Source organism: Salmo trutta, chromosome 15, assembly GCF_901001165.1.
Source record: "Salmo trutta chromosome 15, fSalTru1.1, whole genome shotgun sequence".
Classification (NCBI taxonomy): Eukaryota; Metazoa; Chordata; class Actinopteri; order Salmoniformes; family Salmonidae; genus Salmo; species Salmo trutta.
Genome location: NC_042971.1, coordinates 17499885 through 17522068, shown reverse-complemented (window position 1 = coordinate 17522068; position 22184 = coordinate 17499885). Strand labels below are relative to the sequence as shown.

Genomic DNA, 22184 nt, shown 5'->3' with positions numbered 1-22184 from the left:
CACCAGCTTTCATATGTTCTCATGTTCTGAGCAAGGAACTTAAACGTTAGCTTTTTTACATGGCACATATTGCACTTTTACTTTCTTCTCCAACACTTTGTTTTTGCATTATTTATTTGAGGCTAAATTGATTTTATTGATGTATTATATTAAGTTAAAATAAGTGTTCATTCAGTATTGTTGTAATTGTCATTATTACAAATAAATAAATAAAAAAATGGGTTGATTAATTGGTATCGGCTTTTTTTGGTCTTCCAATAATCGGTATCGGTGTTGAAAAAGCATAATCGGTCAACCTCTAGCTACTACCCCAGCTAATGTTCTCGATCGGAGAAGTGCTCCAGGCCTCCACTGGGTTTTCCCCTTTTGAACTCCTCTACGGGAGGAGACCAGACGGCCTACTGGATCTCGCCAAGGAGGTGTGGGAAGCCCAGCCGACCCTCTTACGCAGCGTGGTGGAACACAGAGACGATGAGGAAGCGAATGACAGCCATATGGCCAGTGGTAAGGGAACATATGGAGAAGGCCCAGCGTCCCCAAGCCAAGGTTTACAATCGGGGTACCCAGCCCCAAGAGTTCCATGTGAGTGACAAGGTGCTAGTGTTAATCCCCACCGCACAAAGTAAGTTCCTGGCAACATGGCACGGGCCATACAAGGTGACAAAGAAGCTGGGACCAGTAAATTACCGCATAAGGCAGCTGGGGAGACGGAAACCCAACAGATTTACCACGTGACCCTATTGTAGAGGTTGCACGTGAGGACAGCATTGGTCGTGTTGGTCTCGACGGGTCTTCCGGCCAGGACAAATTGGGGCTGATTGAGGCTGGTGAGTAATCAAGGGGCTGATTGCTCACCAGCCGTACAGGGCCCATAAAGCTGCCAGGATGGAATGAAACACGGGAGGGTTGGAGGTAGTAAGAGGTTGCTACCGGATGGACAACCTCACGTTCTGCTAGAACCAAGGGGCTTGGTGTTCTACCCAAGAGGAGACAGCATTCCCCGGAGTCCAGATGACAGTTACCAGGAAGAGGGAGACCTGTTTCTTTTGTTTTTCATTATTGTTTTAAACAAGCACCCTTGAAACACCCTGTCTGTGTCTGATCAGTGTAAACATTTAGATCAAACCCCCTGGTCTGCCACAACGTATATACTACTTGCATACAAGGCACAATAAAGTTATATTATATTCTACTGAATCCAAAGGCTTCATTGATGCCATTCAGACTGTTTTGAAGTCGATACAACCGGCTATAATAGCTGAGGTTCATAGCTAGGTTAACAGCTAACTAGCTAATATTGACATGTAACAGTCATTTTCTGCAATTTCTTGGGGATTAATGATTAACTGGTGAACCAATTAAAACCCCTGTTTTGAACTAACATTTATACCAAACGTTTTAGGGTCCATACACAGATCGGCTACATAGCTAGTTACACATCCATAGGCATACAAGTATTTTTATCCTCCACTACACAATAAGCAAGAAAATATTTAGTCAGCTACGTTACTTCAGCTGCATTGTATGGCAAATATCAGCAAGGCAAGCTTACAAAATTGAACATTCAATTTGCAGAAGATGCTTTAGCGAGCTAGATTCTTTACATCCACTGTTTCACATTACGACAGCCTGGTTTGCTGTTTTTCTTAGAAGTCCCTAAAACATTAAACAACACGAATTACAATGTAATACTCATGTCATAACTCCCATAAAAATAGTTAGCTAGCTGGCTAATGTTAGCTAGTCAGCTAGCTTTATAAATAGCGATTTTCGTAAATTTACTTTATGACCAAAAAAAGGCATAAATGTTTTTCTCTTCATTAACTAACATATTCCTCTCAACTGTACAATTTTTTGCATGATTCATTCTGGCGTTATAATTACTTACATACAGTGCCTTGCAAAACTATTCATCCCCCTTGGCGGTTTCCTATTTTGATGCATTACAACCTTTAATTTAAATGCATTTTTATTTGGATTTCACGTAATGGACAGAAACAAAATAGTCCAAATTGGTGAAGTGAAATGAAAAAAATAACTTGTATCAACAAATTCAAAAAGATTAAAAACGGAAAAGTGGTGAGTGCATATGTACTCACCCCCTTTGCTATGAAGCCCCTAAATAAGATATGGTGCAACCAATTACCTTCAGAAGTCACATAATTAGTTCATTAAGTCCACCTGTGTGCAATCTAAGCAAGCAAGGGGCACTAATCCCCCCACTAAGCAAGGGGCACCACCAAGCAAGCAGCACCATGAAGACCAAGAAGCTCTCCAAACAGGTCAGGGAGAAGTACAGATCAGGGTTGGGTTATAAAAAAATATCAGAAACTTTGAACATCCCACAGAGCACTATCAAATCCATTATTAAGAAATGGAAAGAATATGGCACCACAACAAACTTGCCAAGAGAGGGCCGCCCACTAAAACTCACGGATCAGGCAAGGAGGGCATTAATCAGAGAGGTAACAAAGAGACCAAAGATAACCCAGAAGGAGCTGCAAAGCTCCACAGCGGAGATTGGAGTAGCTGTTCATAGGACCACTTTAAGCCATACATGCCACAGAGCTGGGCTTTACAGAAGAGTGGCCAGAAAAAAGTAATTGTTAAAGAAAAAAATAAGCAAACACATTTGGTGTTCGCCAAAAGGCATGTGGGAGACTCCCCAAACATATGGAAGAAGGTACTCTGGTCAGATGAGACTAAAATTTAGCTTTTTGGCCATCAAGGAAAACGCTATGTCTGGCGCAAACCCAACACCTCTCATCACCCTGAGAACACTACCCCGAGAGCACCATGTTTTTCATAGGCAGGGACTGGGAAACTGGTCAGAATTGAAGGAATGATGGAAACCTGTTTCAGTCTTCCAAGGATTGGGAAACTGGGAAACTGGTCAGAATTGAAGGAATGATGGAAACCTGTCTCAGTCTTCCAGAGATTTGAGACTGGGACGGAGGTTCACCTGCCAGCAGGACAATGACCCTAAGCATACTGCTAAAGCAATCCTCGAGTGGTTTAAGGGGAAACATTTAAATGTCTTGGAATGGCCAAGTCAAAGCCCAGACCTCAATCCAATTGAGAATCTGTGGTATGACTTAAATATTGCTGGTACACCAGCGGAACCCATCCAACTTGAAGGAGCTGGAGCAGTTTTGCCTTGAAGAATGGGCAAAAACCCCAGTGGCTAGATGCGCCAAGCTTATAGAGACATACCCCAAGAGACTTGCAGCTGTAATTGTTGCAAAAGGTGGCTCTACAAAGTATTGACTTTGGGGGTGAATAGTTATGCATGCTCAAGTTCTTTTTTTTGTCTTATTTCTTGTTTGTTTCACAAGAAAAAATATTTTGCATCTTCAAAGTGGTAGGCATGTTGTGTATATCAAATGATACAAACCCCCCAAAAATACATTTTTATTTCAGGTTGTAAGGCAACAAAATAGGAAAAATGCCAAGGGGGTGAATACTTTCGCAAGCCACTGTATGCTTCTATACTAGTATTTTTGTCAGCCATCTTTGCTGAAGAAAGACTCCCTCGTTGGGTCGCATAGCGGTCGCCGCTGGTGATTTCAATAAAGTTGGAAAATGCTGAACTTTTTCACTGCCTCCCACACCTTCTTCGTGCCGCCCAACGGTCCCCTGCCCACTCCGCTTCTCACCACTTTCCTTCCATTGAAAATTAATGGGAAGCGGTGTTTCACCACGCGGAGCCGCCAGACAGTAACTTGTCTTCGCTGATAAATAGAAATGACTCAACATTTGAATTCAAAATTCATATGAAAGTAATTTGTTGGACATTTTAACATAATTTGGTGAATAAATAAACATAATACTTACATTTGACAAAGTTATTCCTTATCCCTCTGGAACATTTTCTTCAGTCCGCCATTAATCCAGAAGTTTTCAGAGTTTTCACTGCATCGCAAGGTGTTACGGAATAGCCTCCCCGGCAAAGGGAACAAAAAAAGTATGCTCCCATGCATGCTTTGTTTTCCAAACCTCCCAAGTACGTTTATAGAACTTCTGGTAAACTTACTACATACTTGCCTTTTTGCGTTCTTATGTTTTGAATCGCACTTGAAAATAACAGTTGACTTCCCTACTCGCTATACGCTCTAGATAGAACACAAGTACGTACAGTACAGTCGTGGCCAAACGTTTTGAGAATGACACAAATATTAATTTTCACAAAGTCTGCTGCCTCAGTTTATGATGGCAATTTGCATATACTCCAGAATGTTATGAAGAGTCATCAGATGAATTGCAATTAATTGCAAAGTCCCTCTTTGCCATGCAAATGAACTGAATCCCCCAAAAACATTTCCCCTGCATTTCAGCCCTGCCACAAAAGGACCAGCTGACATCATGTCAGTGATTCTCTTGTTAACACAGGTGTGAGTGTTGACGAGGACAAGGCTGGAGATCACTCTGTCATGCTGATTGAGTTCAAATAACAGACTGGAAGCTTCAAAAGGACGGTGGTGCTTGGAATCATTGTTCTTCCTCTGTCAACCACGGTTACTTGCAAGGAAACACGTGCCGTCATCATTGCTTCGCACAAAAAGGGCTTCACAGGCAAGGATATTGCTGCCAGTAAGATTGCACCTAAATCAACCATTTATCGGACCATCAAGAACTTCAAGGAGAGCGGTTAAATTGTTGTGAAGAAGGCTTCAGGGTTCCCAAGAATGTCCAGCAAGCGCCAGGACCGTCCTAAAGTTGATTCAGCTGCGGGATCGAGGCACCACCAGTACAGAGCTTGCTCAGGAATGGCAGCAGGCAGGTGTGAGTGCATCTGCACGCACAGTGACGCAAAGACTTTTGGAGGATGGCCTGGTGTCAAGAAGGGCAGCAAAGAAGCCACTTCTCTCCAGGAAAAACATCAGGGACAGACTGATATTCTGCAAAAGGTACAGGGATTGGACTGCTGAGGACTGGGGTAAAGTCATTTTCTCTGATGAATCCCCTTTCCGATTGTTTGGGGCATCTGGAAAAAAGCTTGTCCGGAGAAGACAAGGTGAGCGCTACCATCAGTCCTGTGTCATGCCAACAGTAAAGCATCCTGAGACCATTCATGTGTGGGGTTGCTTCTCAGCCAAGGGAGTGGGCTCACTCACAATTTGGCCTAAGAACACAGCCATGAATAAAGAATGGTACCAACACATCCTCCGAGAGCAGCTTCTCCCAACCATCCAGGAACAGTTTGGTGACGATCAATGTCTTTTCCAGCATGATGGAGCACCTTGCCATAAGGCAAAAGTGATAACTTAGTGGCTCGGGGAACAAAACATCAATATTTTGGGTCCATGGCCAGGAAACTCCCAGACCTTAATCCCATTAAGAACTTGTGGTCAATCCTCAAGAGGTGGGTGGACAAACAAAAGCCCACAAATTCTGACAAACTCCAAGCATTCATTATGCAAGAATGGGCTGCTATCAGTCAGGATGTGGCCCAGAAGTTAATTGACAGCATGCCAGGGTGGATTGCAGAGGTCTTGAAAAAGAAGGGTCAGCACTGCAAATATTGACTCTTTGCATCAACTTCATGTAATTGTCAATAAAAGCCTTTGACACTTATGAAATGCTTGTAATTATACTTCAGTATTCCATAGTAACATCTGACAAAAATATCTAAAGACACTGAAGCAGAAAACTTTGTGGAAATTAATATTTGTGTCATTCTCAAAACTTTTGGCCACGACTGTACTTTGGAACATATCCATTGTCTCTCTCTCTCTCTTTTATTATCGCTATGTTCCTCTCCCTAATTTTTTCTCCACTCCCATCCCTCGCTCTCAATTCCCTCAATCTAGATTTTACCTCATTATTCAAACATGCTCTTTCTCTCCCTCTCATGTCTGGGTATTTGTTGATGGGTATTTTATTGATATGTCCCTTTATCGCTATGGGCTGTGAGACGCGTGTAGCTGGGGGATTCAGACGAGAGTTCTGATTGTCTGGAAGCTGCTATGCTCTCTCCCTCTCCGCCTCATTGTGGCTGGAGGATTATCAGACTCTGGCCCGGCACCGATAACACAGCCCCCCACATCTACCAACAACCCTGCCCACAGCTGAACACAGCGCAGCAGAGAGTAAGGGTGAGGATGAGAACCTCAGCATGCTTGGAATACAGAGCAGAGGAGGTTGGTGGTTGGAGATATTGGAGGGCGGGCTCATTATCATGGCTGAAATAGAATAGATGGCACGGTGTCAAACACATGGAAACCATGTCTTTGATACGAGTTCATCCATTCCATTCCATCCATTACAATGAGCCTGTTCTCCTATATCTCCACCCGCCAGCCTCCTCTGCTTTTCCCAAACTGCTACTGGCCTCAGAGTGTCTGGCATTTTGTGCTTTATATCTCCCAGCCGTCTGATACTTGAACGAGCTGCTTCATTTATAATGGATAGATAGAGAGAGAGAGAGGGAGAGAGAGGGAGGGAGGACAGAGGGGAAAAAGAGAAAGACAGTGAGAGAGAAAAAAGAGAAAAAAAGAGAGAAAGAGCAAGAGAGAGAGAAAGGAAGGGAAATGAAAATTGAGACAGAATGGGAAAGGGATGTTGTCTAATATGATGTAATGTTATAACGTTCTTAAAGCCCCCATGCAGAGTCTTTGCAATTGTATTTTTTTAATCATCACTGTATGTCTAATAAATCACTGTGTGAGTTTATTTAATGAAAATAACTCCAAAATATATGTTTAATCATTTATTTAAAATGACTAAAATGTCAATTTCCCTGAACTTCCTTTGGCCTTTGACATGCTCAGTCTGATCATGTGGGCGTTATGAAACAGATTTGAAGAGATTTACATACACAGCCCTGATTGGCTGAAAGGATGGTATAGAGCCCACCCCCTTACCCAGATGAACAGTCATTGGTCTATTATAATCAGATCGCATTGTGATGTCATGATGTTGACAATAAGTTCCATCCCACCTGAAGAGGCGGAAATTCCATGCATTTTTTTCAACCAGCTTACACAAAAAGAGCATTATCATAATGTTCACAATTTCAGTGTTATTTCGACCTCCGTTTGAAAATATCATAAACAAACAGGTAAATCACATTTTTAACTGCACTGCCCCTTAAAAAAAACGTTGCTTTGAGCTTTTTCATAAATTAATGTCTGAAAAACCACAGCACAATTACAGCCGCAATCCCCATTCAGGCTCAATTCGGAATATAATGGAACCTAATCATATGGCCAACAACAGAGAGAGCTCTTGTGGTGTTCAAGTGGGCTCCGCTAATAAACAAAGTGATCTCGATGAGATGTTCAAAGCATTGCACCGCCCAGACGTATCCCCATCAGTGCCAGCTGCTTCGGCAGAGGTGGGCCAATGAAACAAAAATTACATTCAATAACAGTCTGAATGAACCAAATAAGGGCTCTGCAGTAGCTTTCTCTTTCCCTTAAGTAGCTTTCTGATGCCTCTTATGCCCATGTTGTTCTACCATTCGGCAGCTGTCTGCTAAATTGATCCTCGCAAAGCCCTTTGAAATAAAGAAAAGTTTGCAGAGCACAGCTGTGGAGACGTTTGATAATGTGGCCTTTGGAGGGACCGCCTGCCAGCCTGCCTTTTGAAGTGGAGAGTGCAGATAGCCCCTGATGGCTGCTGAAGGTAGGAGCCACCTTCCACTTCCCATATAAATGTATACAGACATGTTAAGTACTGCAGTGTGGCCTAGGCTTGGTGTAGGGCCGCAGCCTCAGGCAAACATATCTACAGGGTCAGTATGGGTTTGAATCTAGCCTACTCCCCATTTGACACAACCTCTCACTATCTTTCCCACGTATTATCTTCTAGAATTTCAAGAAAATCTTTAAAGAACCTACAATATTTTTGAAAGAGTCAACAGTGTCTGTGTCTCCCTATGTTGATGTAATAGCAAAGCCTTATTCGACGGCTGACAGTGAACCGTAATTCAAATCGTAATTGTCTCTATTAAGGCCATAATACCCATAATCAAAGCCCTCCATATTTTTATTTTAACAGACGCTCTTATACAGAGCAACTAGGGTTAAGTGCCTTGCTCATGGGCACATTAACATATTTTCCCCCTAGTCAACTCGGGGGGATTCGAACCAGCAACCTTTCATTTACTGGCCCAATGCTCTTTACCCGCTAGGCTACCTGCGGCCCCAAAAATGACATCAGTTTGAAGTACTGTACAAACAAATCAATGAGCAGACCAATTCTCTGGACACTTAGCAGATTTCTTGGTATTCACTGTGCATGTCAAGAAGAATACACCCCAAACACAGAATAGAATAAAGTAGCTGATGTTATGCGCATCTACAAATGCATTTGGATCTTACGGACAGTTCATGAGCTATGAAAACACAACCAACCAATATATCATCCAGTGACAAGCTCAAACCATTTCCCCTTGTATTGACTTTGGACTTGCTCATTATGCTGTGCTCTAGCCATTATAGTTAAAACTCAAATTACTGCTACGGTAGATACCCAGTGGTCTCAGTGCACAGTATCTACTTTTAGGCTTATCTGTAACACCCATTTTCCTCACTCTCCAAGCCTGGGTAATCTGTGTTAATCTCCGAGAACCCTTGAGATTCAAAGCCTAACAGTAGAGCAAGGATAATAATGTTGGTTATACAGCCAATTTACACAATAGCATTACCGCTAATGCCATGGACCAATTCAGTGTAAGTCAGCTTATGGGACTGAACAGTGCTTACAGCTGCTTTCATTAAAGGATATAACTGCTCTTTTAAATTGCCATGCCTAGGCATAAAGGTCAAAAGCCAACGGAGATATCATTAAATATTGATTGGTGCCACGCAATCAGAAATGCAATTCTGTCTAGTACTTTGTCTCTAGTTTGGTGCTCTTTCTCTTTGGTATGCTGGCAGCCTTCCAGGGTCCTGAATCTATTGGCTCTCTGGCCTCACCTTGCTGGTACCTGTCAGGTAATAATTAATAATGCGGGTGAATGCTAATAAGATTGGTGACCAGGCCGGCAAGACTTTTTATAAACTGACAAAATGTCTCCGAAATGGACCGCACTCTAATGGAGAGATGAGGTCCCATGGGAATAGTTTGGCATTTGTCATTTCAGCCCGGGTGGCAGGCAGAAGGATTTAGCTGTCAAGAGGGGCCTAAAATCATGACGCCCCACAACTACTTCACCCGTCTCTCCCTCTCCAGGTTCTGTGGACTGCCATTTCCTGGTTGTTAAAATTCTAATAGTTTGCCAAATGTCAGTTTGTGACAAAGCAAGTATAGTGTTCAGAAAAAATTTACCATCTAAACCGCTGTGAAATACACTATGGCCAAAAGTATGTGAACATCTCTTCAAATTAGTGGATTTGGTTATTTCAGCCACACCCGTTGCTGAAAGGTGTATAAAATCGAATACACCGCCATGCAATCTTCATAGACAAACACTCACAACAGAACGACCCGTACTGAAGAACTGTGACTTTCAACGTGGCACCGCCATAGGATGCCACCTTTCATACAAGTCAGTTTGTCAAATTTCTACCTGCTAGTGCTGCGCCGGTCAACTGTAAGCGCTGTTATTGTTCAGTTGAAACATCTAGGAGCATCAGCAACTCAGTCGCGAAGTGGTAGGCCACACAAGCTCACAGAACGGGACCGCCGAATGCTGAAGCGCATAGTGTGTAAAAATCGTCTGTCCTCGTTTGCAACACTCACTACTGAGTTCCAAACTGTCTCTGGAAGCAACGTCAGCACAAGAACGGTTTCTTCTGGAGTTTCATGAAATGGGTCTCCATGGCCAAGCAGCCACACACAAGTCTAAGATCACCATGCGCAATGCCAAGCGTCGGCTGGAGTGGTGTAAAGTTCGCCGCCATAGGACTCTGGAAACGCGTTCTCTGCAGTGATGAATCACACTTCACCATCTGGCAGTCCGACAGAAGAATCTGGGTTTGGCGGATGCCAGGAGAACACTACCATAGTGCCAACTCTAAAGTTTGGTGGAGGAGGAATAATGGTCTGGGACTGTTTTTCATTGTTCAGGCTTGGCCTCTTAGTTCCAGAGAAGGGAAATCGTAACGCTACAGCATACAATGACATTCTAGACAATTCTGTGCTTCCAACTTTGTGGCAAAAGTTTGGGGAAGGCCTTTTCCTGTTTCAGCATGACAATTCCCCCATGCACAAAGTGAGGTCCATACAGAAATGGTTTGTCGAGATTGGTGTGTAAGGACTTGATTGGCCTGCACAGAGCCCTGACCTCTAACCCATCGAACACCTTTGGGATGAATTGGAACGCAGATTGCGAACCAGGCCAACATCAGTGCCCGACTTCACGAATGCTCTTGTAGCTGAATGGAAGCAAGTCCCCACAGCAATGTTCAAACATCTAGTGCAAAGCCTTCCCAGAAGAGTGGAGGCAGTTATAGCAGCAAAGTGGGAGGCCAACTCTATATTAATAACCATGATTTTGGAATGAGATGTTCGACGAGCAGGCCTCCAAATACTTTTGGCCATGTAGTGTATCTTTTCAATAACCAAAAATATAGTATTATCAGCTGTTTGAAGCTGGTCTACTAAGCCGAAAGTAAAATACGAAAAAAACGAAACTTAAGCACGGGAAGCATAGAAATAGAGCACAGAGAATAGATTTACCACTTCTTAGACTTGCTTCAATGAGAATGACAGATCAATAACTCACATTTCTATGTAAATTTGGTCAGGTCGCCCAAAAACGTACACATTGCAGATTTAATTTTAAAAGCAACGGCAGGTCGCATTGTCATTCTGTTAACAGATTTATGGTGATTTAGGTTTTCATTAAATATCATTATATGTTGAGCTCTAAAAGTCACATACAGTATGAAACCCTTTAGGCACTATGATAAACCATTCAAGTTAAGTGTCACCTCACATTCTAGTGTAAGTACTCTTTCGTGCTACTGAGCTGCCACACTAAGTGATGTTACAGAGAACTGTACAATAGCAATTTAAGTTTGTATGGTTTCAAGTATCTAAAAGTCAATATTAAGGTCTTTCTGGGACAGTTCATGCTCTCCTTAAATTGGAAGCATTGTCTGAGCCTCTCCAAAGAACATCAAAGGAAATGATTTACTTTGGCGCTAATGCCTTTATTAAAGACTGTACAACCACATCGGAGCACAGGGAAATTAAGATTTCGAGACTTGTTTAAATAGCAAAGCTAAAGCTGAAATAGGCTCATGATGCAATGGGGATCTATTGAGGCTAACCAGTAGGCAAAACCCCATTCTGTTAGATATAGAGAATGGCTCCAGAGACACCATGGAGTAAAGTTCAATTAGTTGATTCCTTTAAAATGTCGACTTTGATACACTACATGACCAAAAGTTTGTGGACACCAGCTCGTCGAACATCTTATTTCAAAATCATGGGCATTAATATAAAGTTGGTCCCCCTTTGCTGCTATAAACAGCCTCCACTCTCCTGGGAAGGCTTTCCACTAGATGTTGGATCATTGCTGCGGGAACATGCTTCCATTCCGCCAAAAGAGCATTAGTGAGGTCGGGCACTGATGTTGGGTGATTAGGCCTGGCTCGCAGTCGGCCATCTAATTCATCCCAAAGGTGTTCGATTGGGTTGAGATCAGGGCTCTATGCAGGCAAGTCAAGTTCTTCCCCACCGTTCTCGACAAACCATTTCTGTATGGACCTGTGCACAGGGGCATTGTCATGCTGAAACAAGAAAAGGACTTCCCCAAACTTTTGCCACAAAGTTGGAAGCACAGAATCGTCTAGAACATTGTATGCTGTAGCGTTAAGATGTTTCTTCACTGGAACTAAGGGATCTAGCCCAAACCGTGAAAACAGCCCCAGTCTATTATTCCTCCTCCACCAAACTTTACAGTTGGCACTATACACTCGGGCAGATAGCGTTCTTCTGGCATCCGTCAAACCCAGATTCGTCCATCGGCCTGCCAGATGGTGACTTACCGGTGCCCCCACACACTGACTAACCGGTGCCCTGCTGTATATAGTCTCGCTATTGTTATTTTACTGCTGCTCATTAATTACTTGTTACTTTTATTTCTTATTCTTATACATATATTGTATTTATTTTTTGAAATGCATTGATAATTAGGGGCTCGTAAGTTAGGATTTCACTGTAAGGTCAACACCTGTTGTATTTGGCGCATGTGACTAATAAAATGTGATTTGATTTGAAGCATGATTCATCACTCCAGAGAATGCGTTTCCACTGCTCCAGAGTCCAACGGCGGCAAGCTTTGGACTCGCCATGGCGCATGGTGATCTTAGGCTTGTGTGCAGCTGCTCGGCCAAACAGTTATTGTGCTGACGTTGCTTTCAGAGACAGTTTGGAACTCGGCAGTGAGTGTTGCAACCGAGGACAGACGATTTTAATGTGCTACGCGGTCCAGAAATCGGCGGTCCCATTCTGTGAGCTTGTGTGGCCTACCACTTCGCGGCTTAGCCGTTGTTGTTCCTAGAGATTTCCACTTCACAATATCATCACTTACAGTTGACCGGGGCAGTTCTAGCAGGGCAGACATTTTACATACTGACTTGTTGGAAAGGTGGCATCCTATGATGGTGCCACGTTGAAAGTCACTGAACTCTTCAGTAAGGCCAATCTACTGCCAATGTTTGTCTATGGAGCTTGCATGGCTGTGTGCTCGATTTTATACACCTTTCAACAAACGGTGTGGCTGAAATAGCCGAATCCACTAATTTGGAGGGATGTTCACATACTTTTGTATATATAGTGGATGTGATGAAAAAGCACAGCTTTTTTAGATTTCGGTCATGCTCTTAGGATCTAAACATAATTTTAGACCTGAAAATACTTGTTTACCGAACTCCGATAGAAAGCCACATTGTAGTGTTCTTATATGGATTGACAAGTCTATATATTTAAGATACAGTGCATTCGGAAAGTATTCCGACCCATTTAAATTTTTTCTAATTTTGTTACTTTACAGCCTTATTTTAAAATAGATAAAATATTTGTTTTCCCTCATCAATCTACACCCAATACCCTATAATGACAATGCGAAAACCACTTTTTTTTTAAGGTTTACAAATGTATAATTTTTTTTTAAACAGAAATACCTTATTTGCATAAGTATTCAGACCCTTCAGCTCAGGTGCACCCTGTTTCCATTGATCATCCTTGAGATGTTTCTACAACTTGGAGTCCACCTGTGGTATTCAATTGATTGGACATGATTTGGAAAGGCACACACCTGTCTATATAAGGTCCTACAGTTGACAGTGCATGTCAGATCAAAAACCAAGCCTGAGGTCAAAGGAATTGTCCGTCGATCTCCGAGACAGGATTGGGTCAAGACACAGATCTGGGGAATGGTACCAAAAATGTATGCAGTATTGATAGTCCCCAAGAACACAGTGGCCTCCATCATTCTTAAATAGAAGACGTTTGGAACCACTAAAACTCTGCCTAGAGCTGGCCGCCCTGTCAAACTGAGCAATCAGGGGAGAAGGGCCTTGGTCAGGGAGGTGACCAAGAACCCGATGGTCATTCAGAGAGCTCCAGAGTTCCTCTGTGGAGATCGGAGAACCTTCCAGAAGGACAACCATCTCCGCAGCATTCCACCAATCAGGCCTTTATGGTAGAGTGGCCAGAAGGAAGCCACTCCTCAGTAAAAGGCACATGACAGCCCGGTTGGAGTTTGCTAAAAGGCACCTAAAGACTCTCAGACCATGAGAAACAAGATTCTCTGGTTTGATGAAACCAAGATTGAAATATTTGGCCTGAATGCCAAGCGTAACGTCTGGAGGAAACCTGGCACCATCCCTATGGGGAAGCATGGTGGTGGCAGCATCATGCTGTAGGGATGTTTTTCAGCGACAGGGACTGGGAGACTAGTCAGGATCGAGGGAAAAATGAATTGAGCAAAGTACAGAGAGATCCTTGATGAAAACCTGCGAAGGAGTTCTCAGGACCTCAGAATGGAGGGGAAGGTTCACCTTCTAACAGGACAACAACCCTAAGCACACAGCAAAGACAATGCAGGAGTGGCTTCGGGACAAGTCTCTGAATGTCCTTGAGAGGCCCAGCCAGAGCCTGGACTTGAACCTGATCAAACATCTCTGGAGAGACCTGAAAATAGCTGTGCAGCAACGCTCCCCATCCAACCTGACAGAGCTTGAGAGGATCTGCAGAGAAGAATGGGAGAAACTCCCCAAATACAGGTGTGCCAAGCTTGTAGCGTCATACCAAAGAAGACTTGATGCTGTAATCACTGCCAAAGGTTCTTCAACAAAATACTGAGTAAAGGGTCTGAATACTTATGTAATTGGGAGATTTCATTTTTTTTTATATACATTTGCAAAAATGTATAAAACTTGTTTTTGCTTTGTCATGATGAGGTATTGTGCGTAAATTGTAATGTAACAAAAGGTGGAAATAGTTAAGGGGTCTGAATACTTTCCGAATGCACTGTAAATGTGGAAAAACACAGAAAGATGTCTTGACAAAAGCTGTCTAAGAGTCCATCTGAACAATGGATAAAATGATATGCCAGCTTTGCAATTAACTTCATCAGTCACAGACACGGAATATCCTGCTGTATCTCACACAAAAGACAGTCTTCACTCCATAATAACAGCATCAGAAGCCAGATAAGTGAAAGCCTAATTGGCAACAATTCTGTAAAATCTTCACTGTGCAATATAAATCATAAACCGAACAAAATTGGATGCAATACGGCATTCTGTATTGAATAAATCGAACAATCAAAGCAACGCAATCGTCAATGCAATAGTTTATTAATAGATACAAAATATGAATTAAGAGATGCAGGACTCCTACAGCAGGAGGGTCAATCAACAAAGGAAAACCAAAACTAATACATTCATCACTTCTTGATGATGACAAATCCTTACGTGAGAGAGTCCAGTAATTCTTACTTTTTCCACACCCTATTTCCCATTTAGGGGAATATTAGGAGGAGTACACCTATGGGACTCCTAATGACCTGTGTTGCTCAGTTGGTAGAGCATGGTGTCTGCAACGCCATGGATTGTGGGTTTGATTCCTGCTCGGGCCACCCCATACGAAATACTGTATGAATGCAAGCATGACTGTAAGTCACTTGGTATAAAAAGCGTCTGCTAAATAGCATATATTATGTCCACACACCACCTCACGTTTAGAATGGAAACTGTCTATTCCTTCCCGTATCCAATTAAGGAAATCAATTGTGAAGGGATATTAAAAATCCTGTGTAAGGAATGAAAATCCTGCACTATGCACTCCTGTAATACATCTAAAAACGTTTGGCTTTGTGACCGATGGCAGGATCTCTTCCACTACACTACTGACTCAGTGTGCAGCCCAAATGGCACCCAATTATTCCCTATTTAGTGCACTATATAGGGAAAAGGTTGCCATTTAGGATGCAGCCCAAGACTGCTGTAAATACAAAATGGAGGCATTGCAGAAAATCAAAGGAAGGCAATGTCCTAAAATGAATATCGTTTTTTGTTGGCAGAAGTCCGACTGATCAAATCCTTTTCCAGAAACGAAGCTAAAAAGTTATTGCAATGTGATAAACCTGATGGAGGAAATGAGAAAGACAAATGAGAGCGACATTCAACAGTGTGAGATTGTAATGACGTTACGATGGTCTCATCTGAGAATGAATGGAGTTTGAGCCCGACAACACAGGGCAAATGTTTGGGAGGACAAGATGGTGTGGTACGCCCTTTGTTAGAGGGAATAATATAATATTTTTGTTGAAATGACTCCTGGATAGTAAGAACAACAATTACATTTACATTTTAGTCATTTAGCAGACGCTCTTATCCAGAGCGACTTACTGGATAAGTAATGAGTGCATACATTTCATACATTTGTGTCTGGCCTTCATACAACAATGTGTCTGGCCACCTGCAAATCAATGAATTCCTAGTCATCAGAGGGTTTGAGTTTTTTTTAAATTAATGTTAAGGTCCATGAGATTTGTGTGTATTGATGTGTATTGTTGTGAAATTGTTAGATATTACTTGTTAGATAGTACTGCACTGTTGGAGCTAGAAACACAAGTATTTCGCTACACCCGCAATAACATCTGCTAAACACGTGTGTGACCAATAAAATTAGATTGAGAGGTGTTAAACAACGACAAAAATAATGAGGAACAGCAACTGACTCTTGATGGGGATATTATTTCAGATTTTTAGAATTGAGGTTATGGCAAAGAACACTTCTGACATAACCTTCTGTTTGTGTTTGGCACGTCAGTAAACTTCATTACACAAGTGATGCGTTTTCCAAAAATTATTCAGGAGTGAGTGACTTGATATCAATGGATCTTCATCATGAACTAACACCATAACAATGGAGCAACATGATGTCCAAGTGCCTCGTCAAAATGATGACCGTAGCTAGTCAAAATTATGACTACCGTAACTGCTAAATCCTCTAGGGTTAAGTTGAGGTTAAACCCCGACGGCTATATCTTAAACCCAGACTGATCTTAAGGCAAAAGTAAGCTCCCAAAGACCAAACTCTGCAACCGGGACAAAACCTTAAACAAAACACTGAAAATGCGACGCTCCGCCCTACAAGCAGCGCGTTATGCCCAACCATCCCCATCGACCAACCTTCTGGTGGATGATTCACCAGGTCACGACTGTACGTATAACCCAATTGGACACAGTCAAATAATGCAGTCTAAGGCTTGCAACCTGGCTGGCTGGAGCTGAGAAACAAGTGTTTTTCCAAAATACCTTATTGATCAAACTTGAGAACCACACTGAAAAGTTAAAGTAGGCTGGAGAATAAAAGCTGAAATATTTAAGTATGTCAACTGTGAATCTCTTTTCCGACTTTGCTTGTTGATAATGCTTCTCACTGTTCAATGTTCAAATTATTCAATAGAAAAATGAAGTAGCCACTAAAGAAACTAAACCCCGAAAGGAATATTACACCAAGAGCAGCCCTTTTCCAGACTTCGTGTCAGGGCTGCTTAGCAAACACGAGCACAACTCTATTTCTTCAAGTGGAAAATACATATTTTATATCATTCAAAAGTGTGAGAATTAAATTGGCTATTTCTGCTACGGTTATGCATATGAGTATATCTGGCAGTGAGCAGTGGCTGCTCTGGTAATCTAATAACAAAACCAGTCCTCTTTCAATTTGATTTAATCGCTCCGCTGCTTGGATTTGTTCTTGTGTTTCAGGTGAAGGTAAAATGACTATTTAATCAAGGTGGTATATCAAGGACTCTTAGAGAATAGGCTGTCGGTCCTACTTTGACACGTATAAGAAGAAATGCATATATGATATCGTGAAGGTTACTTTAGAGGATTCATTGTTTTGGCTTTATGTTCAGTTTCCTTTTCAAAATCTGTAAAAGTTACATTTGTTTAGGTAACACCATTCCAAAACGAGACTATAAATGAAAATAGATTTAGCAGTACTTTCACTGAAGCTCATGATGCTCATAACGTATTTACTTAAAGAAACAATGGCTACATTTCAAAAAATCATTGAACAGTTTCCCAAATCCCAGACAGTAGTTTAGGGTAAAGAGCTTAGGAGAAAGAAAACCTGAAAAGTATATTCTACTCCCCCCCCAATAACTCTGTGGTTTATTCTGTACAAGAGCTGACACAGTGGACCAATTAGTTGCTTCCCAACTGTGCTGAGGCCCACGCTCCTCTCCGCTCTCCCTGTTGCTCATTCACGCTCAGCTTCACAAGCACCATATTCCCTCAGCCACAACCACAACCAACACCCCAGCTTCTTCAGTTACAGGGCCGCAATACACGCGGGCGCGCACACGCATGAGTGAGTGTCTGCAGACCTGTGTGCCAATGCCAATGTTCTTTTGGCTGTGTTTAAGAGTGCTTGGACAATGCAATGTATGAGGTGAAGGTTATGGCCAAGTCATTTTGCCCACAACATACTGTAAAGTTAATGGTGAGTACAGTGAGCAAAAAATACCCCTGGTTGGTAATCCATCCATTTCAAAATATATCACACTAAAACAACTACTTTCTTACTTACAACAAGCTAAAAAAAATTATTTATTTATTTTATTTCACCTTTATTTAACCAGGTAGGCCAGTTGAAAACAAGTTCTCATTTACAACAGTGACCTGGCCAAGATAAAGCAAAGCAGTGCGACAAAAATCACAACACAGAGTTACACAGAAACAAATGTACAGTCAATAACACAATAGAACAATCTATGTACAGTGTGTGCAAATGTAGAAGAGTAGGAAGGTAAGGCAATAAATAGATCATAGAGGTGAAATAATTACAATTTAGCATTAATACTGGAGTGATAGATGTGCAGATGATGTGCAAGTAGAGATACTGGGGTGCAAAAGAGCAAGAGGATAAGTAACAATATGGGGATGAGGAAGTTGGGTGTGCTATTTACAGATTGGCTGTGTACAGTGATCGGTAAGCTGCTCTGACAGCTGATGCTTAAAGTTAGAGAGGGAGATATAAGACTTCAGCTTCAATCATTTTTGCCATTTTTGCAAATAACATAAGATACAAAAAATGATGCTACTAAAACTTTCCTTGTCCAATTCGGTCGGCAGCCAGCGCTTCCATTCCAATACAACATTCTAAACTAAAAACCTCCAGACTTCCAATAGTCGAGTCAACAAGACAAAATTTGGAAGGTTGGCCCTGCGAGACTACCTTGTCCCTGACTCCTCTAGTCTCCAATCTGGATCAATATGTCCCACCCCAGACTCTCCGCATCCCCATTGCAAATCAGCTCTATTGTTGCTAGACATCATGATGTTTAAGTGAACAAATCCACATCACAATATAAGCCATAGAGGACAACATGTTTTGGTTTACTGTACAGCTTGCTTAGATTCCACCACCAGAGGCTTGTGCAGCATAACGGGCTTGGGAGTGAGCGACTTAGCCCTAGAGCAGAAACATGTTGAAAGCCAATTGAAAAGAGCTAAAAAACGGACAATTTCCTCAATAGCCCCTATTCAACATGTTCTGGATTATAAAAATCTTAGGATAAAGTAAAAGCATAAAAGCACACCGCAAATAAAATACTTTCAAAAATAGACTACTTACTTTCTACTTCACGTAAGTCACATTAATCACACACCATCCCGGGTGACTTATGACACGTACATAACACGTACAGTCCAAAACACTCATACGGTGTCCATATTGGGACAACCTCAGTCTCAGCAACGTCAGCAGGACTTCTTACAGGACCAAAACACACTTTCCAATCTGTCTATCTGTTAAACAGTATATACTGGCAATGTACTGTAAGCAACTGCCCCTGGACTAATCTGAAGCGATGCTGATTTATCTTAAGACTCTGAAGACTTAAGAGGAAAATCTGCTAGTGCAACAGACACATTGTCAAACTCTGTATCGGGGACTTCAGAGACGTTTGAGGAGAAATGTAACCGGAGGACAGCTGATAAGAGGATATTGTGCAGTTAATGAGAAAGATACGGCGTTGCTTTAAGGTCTCTTATGCTCGCTCTCAAATGCGTTAGAACAGATGCTTTTAAGGAACAGATTGCATAGCCCACAACGCTGAGCCTTTCAAAATGATAAACAAGAAAGATGCTTCTTACATCCAGATGGACACTTTCACTTTGTATTCTTCTGAAACTATGCCACTATTTGTTGACCAAAATAAATCAGAAAACATCTCACACCTACCGTCTCTTTCTGCATTTTGGCTTTCCTCGCATTCTGTACAAGTCTTCTCCCTAGCTTCTTAGCATAGAAAATCGAGGCAAACATACTCACAGAAAAGAAATAGAGCAAATGTTTTGTTTGCACAGCCGTGTATGTGCCTGAGAGATTATTCCTTGTCAGTATATTCCACAGGCAAGAGAGAGCAGGAGGGGGAATGATGAGAGTGGGAAAGCAGAAGTGGGACTCCCTCGCTCTCTTACCCTCTCTCGCTTTCTCTGCATCTCAGCACAGCAGAGGCAGGTCTCTCTCTCTCACCCACACACACACTCACTTTGAAAGAGAGAGAGAGAGAAGTGGGGGGGGGACCGTCTGCAGGTCTATTTACATATCACAGACAGAAGGGACGGACAGAGAGCATGTATTAGCATCCTTAACACCAATCTAGCCCCGAAAACTGCCTATCTAGACCCCTAGCACCCAGGGGAGGTTTGATATCACCCAGCCCAGTGCTCTACATCATCCTGGGGCCTGCCTGTGTCTCTCTCTCTCTCTTCCCCCCTCCGCCTTAGGCAGCAGGGTTGAGAGTGGAAGGGGAAAAGCTGCTGCTAAATCAATGGTGCCTTCCAGCTTGGCAGGTTTTATACACACACTTTCACACACCGCCATGGTGAGGAGGACCCTATGGGGAACACACAGAGTCTGTTTCCATGAGTCACGCTAGTGCAATGCAACGTGGGTACTAAACCTGTAATTTTCATGACAAAGAAAACAACCCAATTACTCACTACCTCGGATGGGGGTACTTCTACAAAACCTCCTTTTTCAAAATGTTATTTAACCTTTATTTATACAGGTTTTTCCTCATTGAGATTAAATCTATTTTTCAGAAAACAAATATTTGTCATTTTTGTGTACATGTACCAGTCCCTTAAACAATAAAATGCAGATGAAATATAATAAATGTATACTCCAATATTTCTCTGCTCATTTTCTTTTCTCTGCTCATTATAAGCTATTTTCATTCTATTTACTTCTATAACGCATTTTTTAGAGTGATTCAATCAGTACTTATGTACGAACAAGGACCATCACTAAAATTCCTTCTTGGAATTCCCTACATTTTTCCTCTTCATCCATCTAATGTTAATCTATCAATGTATTCTGCTATATTAAGGTACAATAAATCAATGTTTTTTACCTTTTCACTTTTTGCCATTTACTTTGTTTAACATTCTGTACTCTACAGTCCTACTCAAATGCAATCAGCATTAGATCTACAATGACAATAACGTGCATTTTACAGTTCGAACCATTGGGCAAAAATATCCTTGGATTCCCTCATAATTGTATAACATACTCTCTTTTTATCAGCTATCAAATGTTATGTTCATGATCATGTTCTGAATAGATATGTGGTTGTCTCACCTACCTTAGTCGAATGCACTGACTGTAAGTGGCTCTGGAGAACAGCGTCTGCTAAATGACCAAAATGTAAATGTAATTCATTAAAAGCCTTAAGCATTACCCCATCTTATCTGATGGGAAATATGATGGCAGCAGTGAAGGATGTGCTTCATTAATGTAGTGTCGGCTCATGTCAGACCTCATGGAGGGCTTATTAACACAACCACACCGTGCCTCATTTTCACCCCAATCAATAGCCCGACACACACATCAAACCACTGGACCCCAGAGGAATACCGTCCGCAGCTGAGGGAGGGTTAGACTGGTTCCTGATAACTCTCTAAACAGCGCCTGAACGTTACAATCACTTAAGAGCACATTGTGAGCTGTAAAGAGCTCTCAGGGTCTTCAGTACTAAAGCAGACCACAAGATTTGTCTGGAAATTATAAGAACTATGGATAATACAAATACTCTTGAATAGCTCAGTTTTGTTGTGAAGATTTTAAGCGCCATTGCTTAGTGACAAAAACCAACACGCCTGCAGTTTACAGTGATGACAATGGATTTTTCTAGGTTAAATATATCACCTCAAAATGTCTGCCTAGTCCACACTATGAGATGCCATGATGTTGTAGCCCATTTCAAAACATTTGTCATCTGCTGGTGTGTTTTGCATATATTCATGTCCAAACTGTGAGAGGGAATTCCTGTTTTAGATTATGAGGGATATCTTGTCTCTAATAGACTAAATGGAGCTGTACGTGGAGTGAACAGAAGAAGAGGACTGAGGTGTTCTGGCACAACCACGGTGCAATTGCGTCCCAGAGGCAATCTATTCCCTGTATATCCAGGCTGTATCACAACCGGCCGTGATTGGGAGTCCCGTAGGGCGGCACACAATTGGCCCAGCGTCGTCCGGGTTTGACCGGGGTAGGCCGTCACTGTAAATAAGAATTTGTTCTTAACTGACTTTCCTAGTAAATAAAAAAATAAAATAAAAATCAAGGGTTTTTCTTTATTTGCTGTGGTAGCCCATAGGGCTCTGGTCAAAAGAAGTGCACTATGTAGGGAATAGGGTGCTATTTGGGAGACACACTACAACTGCATCATGACTGTTAGTATAATGCCTTCAGAA

At 42.0% G+C, this 22184-nt stretch overlaps 1 protein-coding gene across 5 annotated transcripts in view; it reads right to left on the bottom strand.

The window, feature by feature from the left end:
- Positions 1-22184, bottom strand: part of dlg2 (discs, large homolog 2 (Drosophila)) — a 389583-nt gene that overhangs the window by 118909 nt on the left and 248490 nt on the right. The window contains exon 1 of one of the 5 annotated variants that reach the window (XM_029690596.1): positions 19666-19883. The exons of the other annotated variants lie outside the window; for them this stretch is intronic. Within the exon in view, the coding sequence (XP_029546456.1) occupies positions 19666-19749 (84 nt within the window). The 5' untranslated portion in view covers positions 19750-19883. Of the gene's footprint in view, positions 1-19665; positions 19884-22184 lie in introns of those variants that run through there. 5 annotated transcript variants of the gene reach the window in all.